The sequence below is a fragment of the Salvelinus namaycush genome, chromosome 16, assembly GCF_016432855.1.
Source record: "Salvelinus namaycush isolate Seneca chromosome 16, SaNama_1.0, whole genome shotgun sequence".
In the NCBI taxonomy this organism is placed as follows: domain Eukaryota; kingdom Metazoa; phylum Chordata; class Actinopteri; order Salmoniformes; family Salmonidae; genus Salvelinus; species Salvelinus namaycush.
The window spans coordinates 31,628,750-31,645,903 of NC_052322.1; the positions used below are offsets into that span (position 1 = coordinate 31,628,750).

At 45.8% G+C, this 17,154-nt stretch overlaps 1 protein-coding gene across 1 annotated transcript in view; it reads left to right on the top strand.

The window, feature by feature from the left end:
- The window catches only part of LOC120061310 (cadherin-4-like), a 540,424-nt gene that overhangs the window by 477,266 nt on the left and 46,004 nt on the right, over positions 1 to 17,154 (top strand). The window contains exons 9-10 of the mRNA XM_039011027.1: positions 6,824 to 6,961; positions 13,097 to 13,282. Coding sequence (XP_038866955.1) covers positions 6,824 to 6,961; positions 13,097 to 13,282 — 324 coding nt within the window. The remainder of the gene's footprint in view (positions 1 to 6,823; positions 6,962 to 13,096; positions 13,283 to 17,154) is intronic.

Genomic DNA, 17,154 nt, shown 5'->3' on the forward strand with positions numbered 1-17,154 from the left:
AGACAAAGGAAAACATTTTAGCTGAACCGCTGCTTGCTGTTCCAGCTCTGTCTTATCTGGAGACTGCTTATCTAACCTGACTCATTCCCAATGTTGGGTTAGAGCTAACACACACACACACACACACACACACACACACACACACACACACACACACACACACACACACACACACACACACACACACACACTGTAAATAAGATCACACTGAAATACACACAACGTTTTCTCTTTCTTTTGCACAAACACACAAACACACAATATCTCTGTTGAAGCACACAAATGTATGTACGCCAGAAAGTTTCCTCCATCACTCCCATAGAGAACAGATAAAAAAGCCCTTACCCTTGCAGAAATCTGAGTGCATAAAACATCAACATAAATACTTAACAGACCAGGAGGGAGAGAGAGAGAGAGAAAGTGGTACTGCCGTTGCTGTTACTAGCTCAGTTTTCAGAGTTAGGCTAGAGTCCCATAAGGTCTCTCTGTCTGCCTCTCCTCAAGAGAGACTTGCTTAAAGCGGGGTTTCTCTAAGAAGCCAGATGTCTAAGTGTGCCCCCTCTCACCCCTCTTTCATCTATCGCTTTCTCCCCTGACTCCTCTCTCCTACAACACACATGCCTTTCAACACTTTCCCTTCTTCCTCAATCTTTATACTGCTCTTCTTATCCTTAGCTCTCGCTTTCCTTCTTGATTGTTTTTACCTGTAGACTTCTCAGATACAAGCCTCTGGGTCTTTTCTCTTTCCCTTTGTTTCCTCCTGGTCTATGAAGTGTAGACTCAGTGACAGCAGCTCTGTAGCGTTAGTACATTACAGTACAGTGCAGTGTAGTGCGTAATGGTGAAGTGGTTTAGAGGTTCCGAGGTGCTCTACATAATTATTGACTTGTTTAAGTAGTGGGCCTGGTGTAAACACTGTAGATCACCACTGATGGGGCTGGCAGGCTAGCTAGTGCTCCTAGACAACATGTTAAGAAAATAAAGAGCAAGCATGTGTGTTTCTGTGGGAGGGTGTGTGTGTGCATGTATGCATGTGTATGTGCACGCTTGTGTGTCCATGTGGATGTCACTGTGTGTGTGTGTGTCAGTGCATGTGAATGTGTGTGTGGTTATGGGGGGTTGAGAGGCTGCTGCTGAGCTGAGCTGTCTAATCCTCCTGATTTGGAGTCACAGTCTAATTGGGATATTTACTCTGTAATTAGCAGTGGAGGGAGACACTGGGAGTGTAATTGGGAATTCCAGGAAAGAGACATATTATCCTGACATCTCCCAGGTCCTGTCTGTCTGTCTGTCTGTCTGTCTGTCTGTCTGTCTGTCTGTCTGTCTGTCTGTCTGTCTGTCTGTCTGTCTGTCTGTCTGTCTGTCTGTCTGTCTGTCTGTCTGTCTGTCTGTCTGTCTGTCTGTCTGTCTGTCTGTCTGTCTGTCTGTCTGTCTGTCTGCCTGCCTGCCTGCCTGCCTGCCTGCCTGCCTGCCTGCCTGCCTGCCTGCCTGCCTGCCTGCCTGCTGTCTGTAGCCCATTAACAGCAGTCTGGTACAGGTGGAAGAGAGGGAAGGACACACAAACAAACACTTTTCACAAAAACACATGTACATACCGTTATAATCAAATCTCTTTGAATATTTCAGCGTTCTAAGGGTTGGTTGCAGCACCATGGACAGCTCAGCAGAGTGGCACAGCTGTTGTGGTTTCCCTTGGTCCTATACAAACTACATGACCAAAAGTCTGCAGACAACTGCTCGTAAAACATCTCATTCCATGATAATGGTCCATTTTAAGTCAAAAGGAATATATATGATTTAGTATATGTAAAGATAACATTAAATTAAGAATAGTCTGATGGTGCCTCCCAAGTGGCGCAGCGGTCTAGGCACTGCATCTCAGTGTTGCGGCATCACTACAGCCTGGGGTTTGATCCCAAGCTGTGTCACAACCAGCCGGGACCGGGATTCCCATAGGGTGGCGCACAATTGGCCCAGTGTCGTCCAGGTTAGGTTGAGTGTTCACCCATGACTGCGTGGCCACGCACGCCTCCAACTCAATCATCAAATTTGCAAGCGACACAACAGTTGTAGGCCTGATTACCAACAATAACGAGACAGCCTACAGGGAGGAGTTGAGGGCTCTGGCGGAGTGGTGCAAGGAAAATAACCTCTCCCTCAACGTCAACAAAACAAAGGATTTGGACTTGATAGTGGACTTCACCAGACAACAGAGAGCGCACGCCCCTATCCATATCAACGGGATCGCAGTGGAGAAGGTGAAAGCTTCAAGTTCCTCGGCATACACATCAATGACAATCAGAAATGGTCCACCCACACAGACAGTGTGGTGAAGAAGGTGAAACAGCACCTCTTCAACCTCAGGCGGCTGAAGAAATTAGGATTGGCCCCTAAGACCCTCACAAACTTTTACATATGTACAATTTAGATGTATCACAGCCCGGTACGGCAACTGCACCACCGCAACCTGTTCACTACGCTATCAGAAGGCGAGGTCAGTACAGGTGCATCAAAGCTGGGACCAAAAGACTGAACAACAGCTTTTATATCAAGGCCATCAGATTGTTAAATAGCCATCACTCACAACTGCGACCTGGCTGCTGCCCAATGTACATAGACATGGAATCACTGGTCACTTTAAATGGAACTGGTCACTTTAAAGTGACACACAGCCCCAGACCATGACGGACCCTCCATCTCCAAATCGATCCTGCTCCAGAGTACAGGCCTCGGTGTAACGCTCATTTCTTTGACGATAAATGCGAATCCGACCATCACCCCTGGTGAGACAAATCCGCGACTCGTCAGTGAAGAGCACTTTTTGCCAGTCCTATCTGGTCCAGCAACGGTGGGTTTGTGCCTATAGGCGACATTGTTGCCGGTGATGTCTGGTGAGGACCTGCCTTACAACAAGCCTACAAGCCCTCAGTCCAGCTTCTCTCAACCTATTGCGGACAGTCTGAGCACTGAAGGAGGGATTGTGCGTTCCTGGTGTAACTCGGGCCGTTGATGTTGCCATCTTGTACCTGTCCCGCAGGTGTGATGTTCGGATGTACCGATTCTGTGCAGGTGTTGTTACACGTGGTCTGTCACTGCGAGGACGATCAGCTTTCCGTCCTGTCTCCCTGTAGCGCTGTCTTAGGCGTCTCACAGTACGGATATTGCAATTTATTGCCCTGGCCACATCTGCAGTCCTCATGCCTCTTGCAGCATGCCTAAGACACGTTCACGTAGATGGGCATCTTTCTTTTGGTGTTTTTCAGAGTCAGTAGAAAGGCCTCTTTAGTGTCCTAAGTTTTCATAACTGTGACCTTAATTGCACACCGTCTGTAAGCTGTTAGTGTCTTAGCGACCGTTCCACAGGTGCATGTTCATTAATTGTTCATGATTCTTCAGGATAGGGTCTATTTTTCTCAATTTCCGCCTGACTGACGTGCCCAAAGTAAACTGCCTGTTGCTCAGGACCTGAAACCAGGATATGCATATAATTGGTACCATTGGAAAACACTTGAGTTTGTAGAAATGTTAAAATAATGTAAGAGAGTATAACACAATAGATATGGTAGGAGTAAATCCAAATAAAAACCAACCGGAAATCTTTTTTTTTTGAGAGCACATGCTCTTCCAATGGAATGTTTTGGTAAAAAATGTAATCTAGCTCCCAGTATGCAATTCCTATGGCTTCCACTGGATGTCAGTAGTCTTTGTTCAAGGTTTCAGGCTTGTTTCTTCCCAAACGAGGAAGAATAACGAGTTTTGATACAGGGACACAGACTTAGAAATCAGTGTATGCGCACGCGATGAAGAGGACACGCACCTGCTAATATCATTTTCCTATTGAACATACTTCTTTCCGTATTAAATTTTATAGTTTAATTACCCTAAAATGTATCTGAGTAGAATAGAAATGTATTTTGACTTGTTTTAACAGTTTAGAAGTAGCTTTTTGGATTCCTTTCTCTGCATGTTGAATGAGTGGATTACTCAAATCGATGGCGCCAACTAAACTGAATTTTTGGGATATAAAGAAGGATTTTATTGTCACGGCCGTTGGAAAAAGAGTACCAAGGTGCAGCGTGTGTGAGCGTACATTTTATTTATTAAATCAAAATGATGCCGAACAAAACAATAAACATTACAAAAACAAATCGTGAAGCTCAAAGGCTATGTGCCCTAAACAAAGTCAACTTCCCACAAACACAGGTGGAAAAAAGAGCTACCTAAGTATGGTTCCCAATCAGAGACAACGATAGACAGCTGTCCCTGATTGAGAACCATACCCGGCCAAAACATAGAAATAGCAAATCATAGAAACACAAAACATAGAATGCCCACCCCAACTCACGCCCTGACCAAACCAAAATAGAGACATAAAAAGGATCTCTAAGGTCAGGGCGTGACATTTATCTAATAAAACGACACGACATGTTGTAGCTGGGACCCTTTGGATGACAAATCAGAGGAAGATTCTCAAAAAGTAAATGAATATTTAATCGCTATTTGTGAATTTATGAAACCTTTGCCGGTGGAAAAATATTTTGACCTAGCCTTAGGTCCATTGAACAAGCATGGGGAACAGTGTTTAAACCCTTTACAATGAAGATCTGTGAAGTTATTTGGATTTTTACGAATTATCTTTGAAAGACAGGGTCCTGAAAAAGGGACGTTTATTTTTTTGCTGAGTTTATTTATATATATTTCTTAATTCCATTCTTTTACTTTTAGATTTGTATGTATATTTGTGAATTGTTAGATACTACTGCACTGTTGGAGCTAGGAACACAAGCATTTTGCTACACCCGCAATAACATCTGCCAAATATGTGTATGTGACCAATAAAATCTTATTTGAATTCATTTACTTGTAGCCTACTTCTTAGCTGAAATACCTGTGAAAAGGACCTGATCACGTGACGGGCATTGGCTACATCTGAGAGAGCCATGTGAGTGAGAGGTGCTTCGGAGCACCGCAGACGGGAGAAGGGAATTATAATTCGCTTATTATATTCAACCCAAGGGCACAACGGCCACTTTGGCTGCAAAAGGCATGGATTTTTTTTAGGGTGCATTATGGCCACACAAGGGGGATGCTGCCGGGAAATTTGAGACTTGGTGAGAATATTATCAAGTGCTCGTCAAATTGTGAATTAGAGACTGATAAAATGTGGGCAGATTGCAACTTTTTTCAAATCATCATTGGAGTTCCATCATGCAGCCTTAGAATGTATTAAACAGCAAAACATATAGCCCAACGTTTGTATCACAAATAAAGTTGCATAAATAACTCTAAATTAAGCATATAAGGAGGATCAGTTTTGTTGTTAACCGCTCAACACAGAATAGCCACATGTGTGCCCTTCCTTTGAAAACGTTTGAAGAAAATAGCCTTTCTATTTTATTAAGCTGTGTTCAATTGTGTTCTTCATTATATCAAATAATTAAAAAGATTGCCACAGAATTCTAAGCAAATCTTGTCTGCTAAATTAACTAGTGTAGCCATATCAGGGCCTAACATAAGAACAACTCAGAGTATGCTATTCTGTCCATCCGAAATAGACAACATTTTCTTCATATCATATTTCTTTAGACCTGTCTAAATATATCATGGATTTATTGTGATGGTGTAGGCTATATTACATGGATTTATTAGACTTTTTAAAATGTAGAGGTTCCAAAGGGCTTGTAGGCTATGTGTGGAAGCCAGGAGATGCTAAACGTGTTTATGCTAATTAACTGGCAATTACCGTGAGACCGGCAGTAATTTGCTTGACAATTACCAGCTGACGAAATGTCATCACCGGCACAGCCCTACACACAGCTCCAAGAACAATTTCACCACAGTGTTCCTTTTCAAAGTGCCTTGGCTCCCATTAAGGTGAGTGATGGGGCCCGGGGTAGGTGCTAAGGTACAGGTGTAAGGTGTAGAGTAGGAAGAACAGGGGAGGGGACAGCCAGGGGAGGGGATAAACAAATCCCTTTGCTTCTAATTACGTCAGACAGACAGACTGACCAGCCCACACTGGAAAAGCTGTCACCAGGCTCAAGGTTTGTTGCTGAGGAGAGAACCATGGGTGTAGAGGCAACCTAACGTGTGTGAGAGAGAGACAAAATGTCTGGTGTGTAAAATTGATTATTGTTTCTGCACAACCTAAAGAAAATGATACATTGACCTCCTTGTACTCATTATGCAGTTGTGTATACATTGAGTACACAAAACATTAGGAACAACTTCCCAATATTGAGTTGCACCATCCCCTATTGCCCTAAGAACCGCCTCAATTCGTCGGGACATGGACTCTACAAGGTGTCCAGCGTTCCACAGGGATGCTGGCCGATGTTGACTCCAATGCTTCCTACAGTTGCGTCAAGTTAGCTGGATTTCCTTTGGGTGGTGGACCATTCTTGATACACACAGGAAACCCAGCAGCGTTGCAGTTCTTGTCACACTCAAACTGGTTTGCCTGGCACCTACTACCATACCCCATTCAAAGGCACTTAAATCTTTTGGCTTGCTCATTCACCCTGTGAATGGCACACATACACAATTAATGTGTCAATTGTCTCAAGGCATAAAATGCATTATTTAACCTGTCTCCTCAACTTCCTCTACACTGATTGAAGAGGATTTAACAAGTGACATCAATAAGGGATCATAGATTTCACCTGGATTCACCTGGTCAGTCTATGTCATGGAAAGAGTCCCTAATGTTTTGTACACTCGGTGTATTTGACCATTGAGTGCTTTGTTTGACTCTGTGTATGTTTGATCACTGGTTGCTCTGCTTAACTGTTTATATTCTTCTCTCTGCGTGTTTGTCTTGTAGAAAGTGTCCCAGTACAGCATCATCGTCCAGGCCACGGACATGGAGGGCAACCTAAACTTTGGCCTGTCCAACACGGCCACCGCCATCATCTCTGTGACAGATATCAATGACAACCCACCCGAGCTCACCTCCAGAACTGTGAGTGGAGGGAGGGGAACATGGAGGGGGAGGGAAAGGGGAGGGGGAAGATGGGGAAGGTATGGGAGATGGAGGAGAGCGGGAGAGGGGAAGGGGTGAAACACAGCCCTTGCATCATCTCAAAAAAAGCACACACACCTGACCTGAGTGAAATAAATGTCCAATCTTCAGCTTTCATCACCCAGAAAATAATAGCAAGTAGACCTACTTATGATAATAGTGGTGATAATGGTTATGAGGATGATCCTTAACGTATATAAAAGAAAAGGTCATTCCTGGAGGCACAGGACCAAATCAAAGTAAAGAATGAAGTGTGTGATCAAACGGCATGGAGACTAGCACACATTGCTGCCAACGTATCCATACATCTTCTGCTTACCCGGGGAATGTTGATTGTTATAGTTCCCCCAGCAGTGATGAGTACCTCTTAACCAAGCCTGGTCTCAAAAAGTGCATGCACACGCACACATCAAAGAGACAGACAGACACACACACAATCATACCCTGGAGGCACTATGCTGTAAGACATAGTAAATGTGTGGAGGGTGAGTGGAGGGATGCAGGGATAGGGGAGGTGGGGCGGGGTGATGACGGGTGGAGGTGGGAGGTGGGGGGAGGCAGGGAGTAGAAGCAGTATTCCTGATAGTTGGGAACTGAGAAAACTCCAAAAGTTATTTGTTGTCCAGATGGCTGGAATGGGTATGATGGCTAAAAGAGTAAGGGAGGGTTAGCTGAGAGGAAACAGCAAGGGGAGTTTTTGGCACTAATTTCTACAGCGAGGTGCTTGACACAATGGTGTATAGGGAGAAATGATTCTGTGTTATTTTGTTGGAGTGTGTGAGGGTGTGTATAGCAGAGGAGAGGTATACTTCAGACCTTTTAAGTTATTTATGTGTAAGCAATTAAGAAGATAACTCATCTTATGGTTGTAAGCAAAGATATGTCAGGACATGAGCTGAATTGGAATCTGGGTCCCGGGTATGTGTGACAGGTACTACACAGTGCAGGTGGCAGGTGGTAATAGTTTGTATGAGTTAACTTATATGCCTTATGTGGCAAACACAATGAAATATCCCTCTCACACCCCATCAGCTAGAGAAGGTGAGGTGAGAAAGAAAGAAAGAGAGAGAGAGAGAGACGCTTTAGCGTTGATCTGAGATTGTTGTAAAATTTGGGGACAGGTCCTTGAGCGTGTTTAGTCGTGTGTGTGTGTGTGTGTGTGTGTGTGTGTGTGTGTGTGTGTGTGTGTGTGTGTGTGTGTGTGTGTGTGTGTGTGTGTGTGTGTGTGTGTGTGTGTGTGTGTGTGTGTGTGTGTGTGTGTGTGTGTGTGTGTGTGTCATTAACCCTGTGTCAGTCATTAAGGCGTGCTGAGCCCTCCGGTGGCCCAGGGGGTGATCTGAGCTGATTGATTCAGCTGTTTATCAGCACTCCAGTGCAACAGGAAACAGCTTATTCAGGTGGAGAGCTTCACGGTACAATCATTAGGAGAGCACTGAGAGGTGAGGAAGAAGGGGAGGAACGAAGGACATTTAGCAAGAGAGAGGGAGATGGGGAGAGAGCAGGGAAGACAGGGATATAAGAAAGGTAAGAGACAGAAGTAAGAGGAAAGAAAGGGACATCAGAAAGATGACCTAACAGTTTAGATTATGATGCTTCACACATACAGTGTCTTCAGAAAGTGCTGTATTCTCACCCCTTGACTTTTTCCACATTTTGTTGTGTTACAAAGTGGGATTAAAATGGATTTAATTAAAACATTTTGTCAACGATCTACACAAACTTCACTGTATAGTTAAAGTGGAAAAAATTAGAACAATTGTAAAACAGTTATAAAAATTAAACACTAAAATATCAATACATGTAAGAATCACCTTTGGTGAAGTCTTTCTGGGTAAATCTCTAAGAGCTTTGCACACATGGATTGTACAATATTTGCACCTTATTATTTTTGTACTTCTTCAAGCTCTGTCAAGTTGGTTGTTGATCATTACTAGACAGCTATTTTCAAGTCTTTCTGTAGATTTTCAAGCCAATTTAAGTCAAAACTGTAACTAGGCCACTCAGGATCATTCAATGTCGTCTTGGTAAGCAACTCCAGTGCAATGATTTTTGGCCTGTTGTTTTAGGTTATTGTCCTGTTGAAAGGTGAATTTGTCTCTCAGTGTCTGGTGGAAAGCATACTGAACCAGGTTTTCCCCTAGGATTTTGCCTGTGCTTAGCTCTAGTCTTTCTATCATAAAAAACTCCCTAGTCCTTGCCAATGACAAGCATTCCCATAACATAATGAAGCTACCACCATGCTTTAAAATATGAAGAGTGGTACTCAGTGATGTGTTGTGTTTGCCTCAAACATAACACTTTGTATTCAGGACATAAAGTACATTTCTTTGACACATTTCTTGCAGTTTTACTTTAGTGCCTTATTGCAAACAGGATGCATGTTTTGGAATATTTGTATTCTAGTATTGTGGAGTAACTACAGTACATTGTTGATCCATCCTAAGTTTTCTCCTGTCACAGTCATTAAACTCTGTAACTGTTTTCAAGTTACAATTGGCCTCATGGTGAAATCCTTCTGAGTTAGCAACTGAGTTAGGAAGGATGCCTGTATCTTTGTAGTGACTTGATACAGCATCCAAAGTGTAATTAATAACTTCACCATGCTCAAAGGGATATTCAATGTCTTCCTTTTTTATTTATACCCATCTGGTGGTGGGTTAAAGGAGAAGTGAGTGAAGAGAGCGTGGTAGGTAAGAAGCGACTAAGGAGCTACAGTATTAGATATGATGTACTATTCTAGCTATACTATGTCCATTCGGAGAACATACACACACAGTCAGGCCCATTTTAAATCAGAGCCTTCTTTACTGCATTAGGATTCTACAGTTGTGGTAGCGTATTGATGATAGTAGTTTGAAACGGATGGAGTCTCATCCACTGTATTTGTGTGGGTTAAAGTGCATTTCAATCACCCAGCACAGATGGGGGTAGCTAAATAAATGTTCTGGCTGATATTGATGATGATTGGCCCTGTTATTTTGCAAAGTAAAGGTCTTGGAGCCACGATGAGCAGAGCACTTTTTACAAGCTCCCTCTATAAATCATTCAGTTCACCAGTAGGCTACATAAAATCAATTTTGTCGACAACGCAGGCCATTATGCAAATATTTAGGGTTTGCAGTAAATCTATCAAAGCGTCCCAGAAATAGAACGTTTGGGGAATTTCTCTTTAATGTTTGAGATTAATATTTCATCAGGCCTATCAGAGGCTGGCCTATTTTTCAAGGTGGGCAGACAGGCAGTGGGTGGGGTTTGTGTGTGTTTCAAAGTGGATGTGTTTGTCTGTTTGTGTGATTATCTGTAATAGAGTATTGCTGTGTTCGAATACTCATACTAACCGCACTGATCATACTATTTGTGACGTAAATTGAGTATGTAGTATGTTTATTGGTCATAGTATGGATATAGTTAGTATGCCAAAAGTTCCCGGATGTCGAACTACATTCGCCCAAAATAAGAAGTATACAAGCAGTGGACACTATTCTGTGCTTTAAGGGCCCATAATGCAATTCTTCAGAAAATGGGAGTGGCGTTTTCACAACGTTTTCAGATTTTAAGAAAATGGTGGAAAATATGCTGCCAAAGTCCAATGAGAGCAGATACAAATTCATTACTTTAACTAATTATGACAAACGTTAAGAAAATGTTGAGCAATGTAATAAAGTAATGACTTTTCAAATAAGTTACATTATACGTTATGTTGGGTGACAATTTGTTAGCTACGCTATCCTTACGAACCGCATAGCATATCATTACAGCAGTATGTAGTTGGCTACTAATACATCGAACTTGCCAGTATATTAACTATATGCTATCTAACTAACTACCCAACGTTTATTGAGTTGGTTATTCACGTCCTTCTTAGCATGGCTAAGTGGGATGGTCATTGTGCATTCTCAATGGACATTGTTAATGAAGTCGTAAGATGTCTAGCTAGTAATGTGTTATGCTAACAAGCTAGCCAGAAGTTGCATAGCAACAGCATCAACTTCCGGGAGACAGGTGAAGCGCTAGTACCATCAACTGAAAGGATACCGTTCGTTTACAGTATACTAAAATGAATTTATAGTATGTAGTATATACTCATTAATAAGTATGTGGTATACAGTACGTTAGTATGGGTGTTCAAACACAGCTTATGTGTGTGTGTGTTGGTGTGTAGTTTTGTCCTGTGTGTTTTAGAAAAAAGTAGATGTCTTTGTGTCCGTGCATGCATGTGTGTGTACCCCATGCTCAGTAGTGAGGAATAACCCCAGCCAGTAGGAACACCAGCTTTGCCTGCACCGCCCTCTCTCCCTCTGCCTCTCCCCGCCGCCCCCTACACCTCCCCCTACCTCTCCCTACACCTCCCCCTACTTCTCCCTACACCTCCCCCTGCCTCTCCCTACTCCTCCCCCAGTCTCTCCCTACTCCTCCCCCAGCCTCCCCCTACACCTCCCCTAGCCTCCCCTACAACTCCCCCAGCCTCCCCTACACCTCCCCCAGCCTCCCCCAGCCTCCCCTACACTTCCCCCTGCCTCCCATACACCTTCCCCTGCCTCCCCTACTCCTCCCCCTACACCTCCCCTGCCTCCCCCTACATCTCCCCCTACCTCCCCTACACCTCCCCCTGCCTCCACCTACAACTCCCCCAGCCTCCCCTACACCTCCCCCTACATCTCCCCCTGCCTCCCCTACACATCCCCCTGCCTCCCTTACACCTCCCCCTGCCTCCACTACACCTCCCCCTGCCTCTCCTACACCTCCCCCTGCCTCCCCTATACCTCCCCCTGCCTCCCATACACCTCCCCCTACATCTCCCCCAGCCTCCCCTACACCTACACCTCCCCCTACATCTCCCCCTGCCTCCCCTACACATCCCCCTGCCTCCCTTACACCTCCCCCTGCCTCCACTACACCTCCCCCTGCCTCTCCTACACCTCCCCCTGCCTCCCCTATACCTCCCCCTGCCTCCCATACACCTCCCCCTGCCTCCCGTACACGCCCCTGCCTTAGTGTGGTTATATGTGGTCCCTACATGTCCCTATTACAGAGATACATTTTCTCAAATTAGTATGTGGTATACCCTGGCCTAGCCGATAGCAGCGGCAAAGCAGACTTAGTTAAGAGTGTACACACACGCTGCCTCTTTATCCAATCCTAGCAGACCAACAGGACCACTCCTCTGTTTCCTTAAGAATGTCATTGGTTCTCTATAGACAACCCTCTTGCCACAGCTCCCTAATCTGCCTGTGTCTGTGTGCTGGGTCTCTGTGTGTCTCTGTGTCTCTTTGTGTCTCTGTGAGGGCATGGCAGGGTATTATGGTCTGTTGGGAGTGTTTAGGCCGGGGCTTTACTCTTTGATATCCCACACTCACCATAAGAGGCTCAACGGCTCCTCCATGCCTGTTACCCATGACGACACGGTGACTCTGTGTGGCGGCGCTATAGCTGTACTACACGCCTGTTGCTATGACGAGATGAAGAAAGATGCGGAAACCACTGCTTGTGCTGGTGATGGGGTGGATAGGGGCGGAGGTAAGGTTGGTAGGGGGTATTTGGGGGGTCAGGGGTAGGTAAGGGGGCTAATGTTGTTATTGTGTACGGTCCAGGCATGCAGAGAGAGTACCCTGACCTTGTACCGGCTGTAGAGCAGTGATCAGTTCCCAACCATTACAGACAGACGCATGACAGGCAGCAGCTCACTCTTCTGCTGTGTGGTCTTATCAGGACAAAGCACGTTTCTGCTGCGACAGAACCTCTAAAACCCACTCAGAAAGAGGCACAAACACATGTACACTGCTGCTTGAGCCCTCCCAAAATCAGGCTCTCTCTCTCCCTCCCTCAGTCTCTCAGAAGAACAGAAAGGAAGAATACTCCGTTCCCACCAAAGATGGGAGTAGGAGGGCGCAACAAGAAAATGATTCAGAACAAGACAGAACGTGGAGGCAGAGGACAGTAGGGTGTTTAGATAGTTTAATGCTCTGGAGTAGTTTGTGGAGTGACATGATAACTAAGCCATTTGACTGCCTACAAAGGAGAAGATTTCCTCTAACTTCCTCTAATCTCTCTCTCCCTTTTTCTTTCCCCTCACAGTTTTCGGGGGAGGTTCCAGAGAACCGGATCAATGTTGCGGTTGCCAACCTGACCGTGATTGACCGCGACCAGCCACGCTCACCCAACTGGAACGCTGTGTACAGGATCATCAGCGGTGACCCCATAGGTCACTTCACCATCATCACCGACCCACACACCAATGACGGCATGGTTACTGTGGTGAAGGTAAGGCCCTGCGACCAACCAAAACATATCTAATCAAAGTTTTTTGTCGCATCCACAGATTAGCAGATGTTAATGCAGGTACAGTGAAATGCTTATGTTTCTAGTTCCAGCAGTGCAGTAAGTGTCTAACAGTACAATAATAAATCAAATTAAATATAAAAGAAGAAACAAGAAGAGCTTGAGCCCTCAAAAGTGACTACACCTCAGCAATTTACAACTATTTTTACCAGAATGGTGACATTTGACACTTTCTTGGAGTATGCAGCATTGTTAGTTATTGTTTATGGCCCTCTCATGATACATAATTACTTCTGGGGTTACGTAGATTACATTTTAGCATTTAACTCAGAATGAGCAATGTCATAGTCGGTGAATATACATCCGTGGTGTGAATAGACAGTATGGACAGTATACAGTATAGTAGGAAAGGGTATGTACAGCAGAAGTTACAGTATATAGGATGAGCTACGTAGAGAAAACAGTATGTATGTACATACACTGTATAAAGTCAGTAATCAACTATTTTAATTTCTCAGAGATCAAATAACATTTAAACAAAATAATGCTGCAGGAATGCTAATCTGATCTGTTTCTAACTACAGAAACGATTTCAGTACAACAAACACTATGTAAACATTATTAAAGTGACCAGTTTTCAATGGTAGACGCTCTCGTTAGAACTACTGTGGGGAGTTTTGTCTGAAGCAGATTGGCTAAAAGCTGTTCTTCAGAGATGTACATGTAGGAAAGTAGACCAAAATGTGTTTGACCTTTCTACAAAAACATAAACATTGCATATTGAATGGCAGGTAGTGTTTGAATAGTGACAAATTATATATCTAAAGCAGCTACAGTATGAAATCTGAAATTCTCCAGTTCTCACCTAGAACGTATCATATCTATTTTAAAAACACACGTCTTCACCAAGGTTGAGGTTGATGTAGTACAGACAGTGTGGTTATCCCATTCATCAATTATGTGTTGCATGTCAGATCTACACTGAGTGTACAAAATATTAAGGACACCTTTCCAATATTGAGTTGCACATCCCCCTGCTTTTTGCCCTCAGAGCAGCCTCAAATCGCTGGGGCATGGACCTTACAAGGTGTTGAAAGCGTTCCACAGGGAGGCTGGCACATGTTGACTCCAATGCTTCCCACAGTTGTGTCATGTTGGCTGGATGTCCTTTGGGTGGTGAACCATTCTTAATACACATGGGAGACTGTTGAGCGAGAAAGATCCAGCAGCATTGCAGTTCTTGACACAAACTTGTGCGCCTGGTGTAACCAACTTTATATAGCCACCCGGACACCCACACTTCAGGTTGACTTGGTTTTTATCTGCAGCAAAAGACATCAAACAGTGATGACAGGCATTGACAGGATGGTCACAGCCACACATTCACTGGTTAGGTAAGACACAATATAGATTTTAGATAGGAGCAACAGTAATGATACATGCCCTCAATGTGAAGTTTAAAAAAAAAAAGATTTATTTATTTCACCTTTATTTTTGCAGGTAGGCCAGTAGAGAACAAGTTCTCATTTACAACTGCGACCTGGCCAAGATAAAGCAAAGCAGTGCGACACAAACAACAACACAGAGTTACACATGGAATAAACAAACATACAGTCAATAACATAATAGAAAAAGTCTATATACAGTGTGTGCAAATGGCATAAGGAGGTAAGTGTCACGATCGTCGTCAGGGTGGAAATGACAGGACCAAGGTGCAGCGTGGTGAGCGTACATTTCTTTTAATGTTATAAATGTCGCCAACAAAACAAGAAATACCAAAAACGACCGTGAAGCTGACTAGGGCTATATAGGCCACTAACACAGACAACTACCCACAACTAAGGTGGAAAAACAGGCTGCCTGTCACGTTCCTGACCTTGTTTTCCTTTTGTATAGTTGTGTTTAGTGGGTCAGGACGTGAGCTGGGTGGGCAGTCTGTGTTGTTTGTTCTATGTTAAGTGTCAGGTTTAATTGACCTTGTATGGCTCTCAATCAGAGGCAGGTGTTTTACGTTTTCCTCTGATTGAGAACCATATATAGGGAGGTTGTTTCACATTGTTTGTTGTGGGTGGTTGTCTTCCGTGTCTGTATGTATGTTCGTACCACACGGGACTGTAGCTTTGGTTTGTAGTCTGTTCGTGCGTTCTTCGTGTATTTGTAAGTTCTCATGTTTTAGGTCAGTCTACGTCGTTTTGTTGTTTTGTAATTTTCCAAGTGTTTTTCGTGTTCGTGTTCGTCTTTGAATAAATTCATTATGTATTCACAACCCGCTGCATTTTGGTCTGATCCCTACTCCTCCTCTTCGGACGAAGAGGAGGAGAGAAACCGTTACAGAACCACCCACCAAACAAGGATCAAGCAGTGGGGAAAAGGGCAGCGACAGCAACAGCAGAAATCCCAGGACTCCTGGACGTGGGAGGAGATCTTGAACGGAGAAGGACCCTGGGCACAGGCTGGGGAGTATCGCCGCCCCAAAGCTGAGCTGGAGGAAGCGAAAGCTGAGCGGCGGCGATATGAGGAGGCAGCAAGGCAGCGCGACAGGTACGAGAGGCAGCCCCATAATTTTTTTTGGGGGGGGGATAGAGAGGACTGTGGCTAAGCCAGGTAGCAGACCTGAGCGCACTCCTCGTGCTTATTATAAGCAACGCGTCACTGGTCAGGCACCGTGTTATGCGGTTAAGCGCACGGTGTCACCCCCGAAAGTGTCGTGTGAGTGTGGGCATCCAGCCGGGGCGTATTGTGCCTGCTCAGCCCGTCTGGTCTCCGGTACGCAGTTTCGGTCCAGGGTATCCTGCGCCGGCTCTGTGTGCTGTGTCTCCGGGGCGCTGGGAGGGTGCAGTGCGTCCTATGCCTACGCTTCGCTCGTACCGGGCAAATGTGGGAGTGGAGCCTAAGGGAGAGGTGCGCGTAGTAGGCACTAGATCTCCAGTGCTCATCCACAGCCCGGTTCAACCTGTGCCTGCACTCTGGAGGGTACGGGCTGGAGTAGTACTCCAGCCTGGGGGAGTGGTGCCAAGGCTGCGCACCAGAGCTCCAGTGCTCCCTCCCAGCCCGGTCCTTCAGGTGCCTTTTAACATCAAGCCTCCTGTAGGTCTCTCCAGCCTGGTGGGTCCTGTGGCAGCCCCACGCACCAGGCTGTCTCTCCGTCTCCTCCCTACAGGTGTGCCAGTCTGCCCAGAGCCGCCTGCACTGCCAGTCTGCCCAGAACTGCCCGTCTGTCCCGAGCCGTCAGCCAGCCAGGACCAGCCAGAGCCGTCCAGCCAGGACCAGCCAGAGCCGTCCAGCCAGGACCAGCCAGAGCCGTCCAGCCAGGACCAGCCAGAGCCGTCCAGCCAGGACCAGCCAGAGCCGTCCAGCCAGGACCCGCCAGAGCCGTCCAGCCAGGACCCGCCAGAGCCGTCCAGCCAGGACCCGCCAGAGCCGTCCAGCCAGGACCCGCCAGAGCCGTCCAGCCAGGACCCGCCAGAGCCGTCCAGCCAGGATCCGCCAGAGCCGTCCAGCCAGGATCCGCCAGAGCCGTCCAGCCAGGATCCGCCGTCCCTCAGCCAGGATCCGCCGTCCCTCAGCCCGGAGCTGCCGTCCCTCAGCCCGGAGCTGCCGTCCCTCAGCCCGGAGCTGCCGTCCCTCAGCCCGGAGCTGCCGTCCCTCAGCCCGGAGCTGCCGCCCCTTATCCCGGAGCTGCTGCCCCTTATCCCGGTGATGCCCCTTAATTTAGGTGGGTTTAGTTGGAGGGTGGTCATTGGGAGGGGGATACGGAAGCGGGGAGTGACTATGGTGGTGTGGGGACAGCGTCCGGAGCCGGAGCCGCCACCGTGGACAGATGCCCACCCAAACCCTCCCCTTGAGGTTGAGTT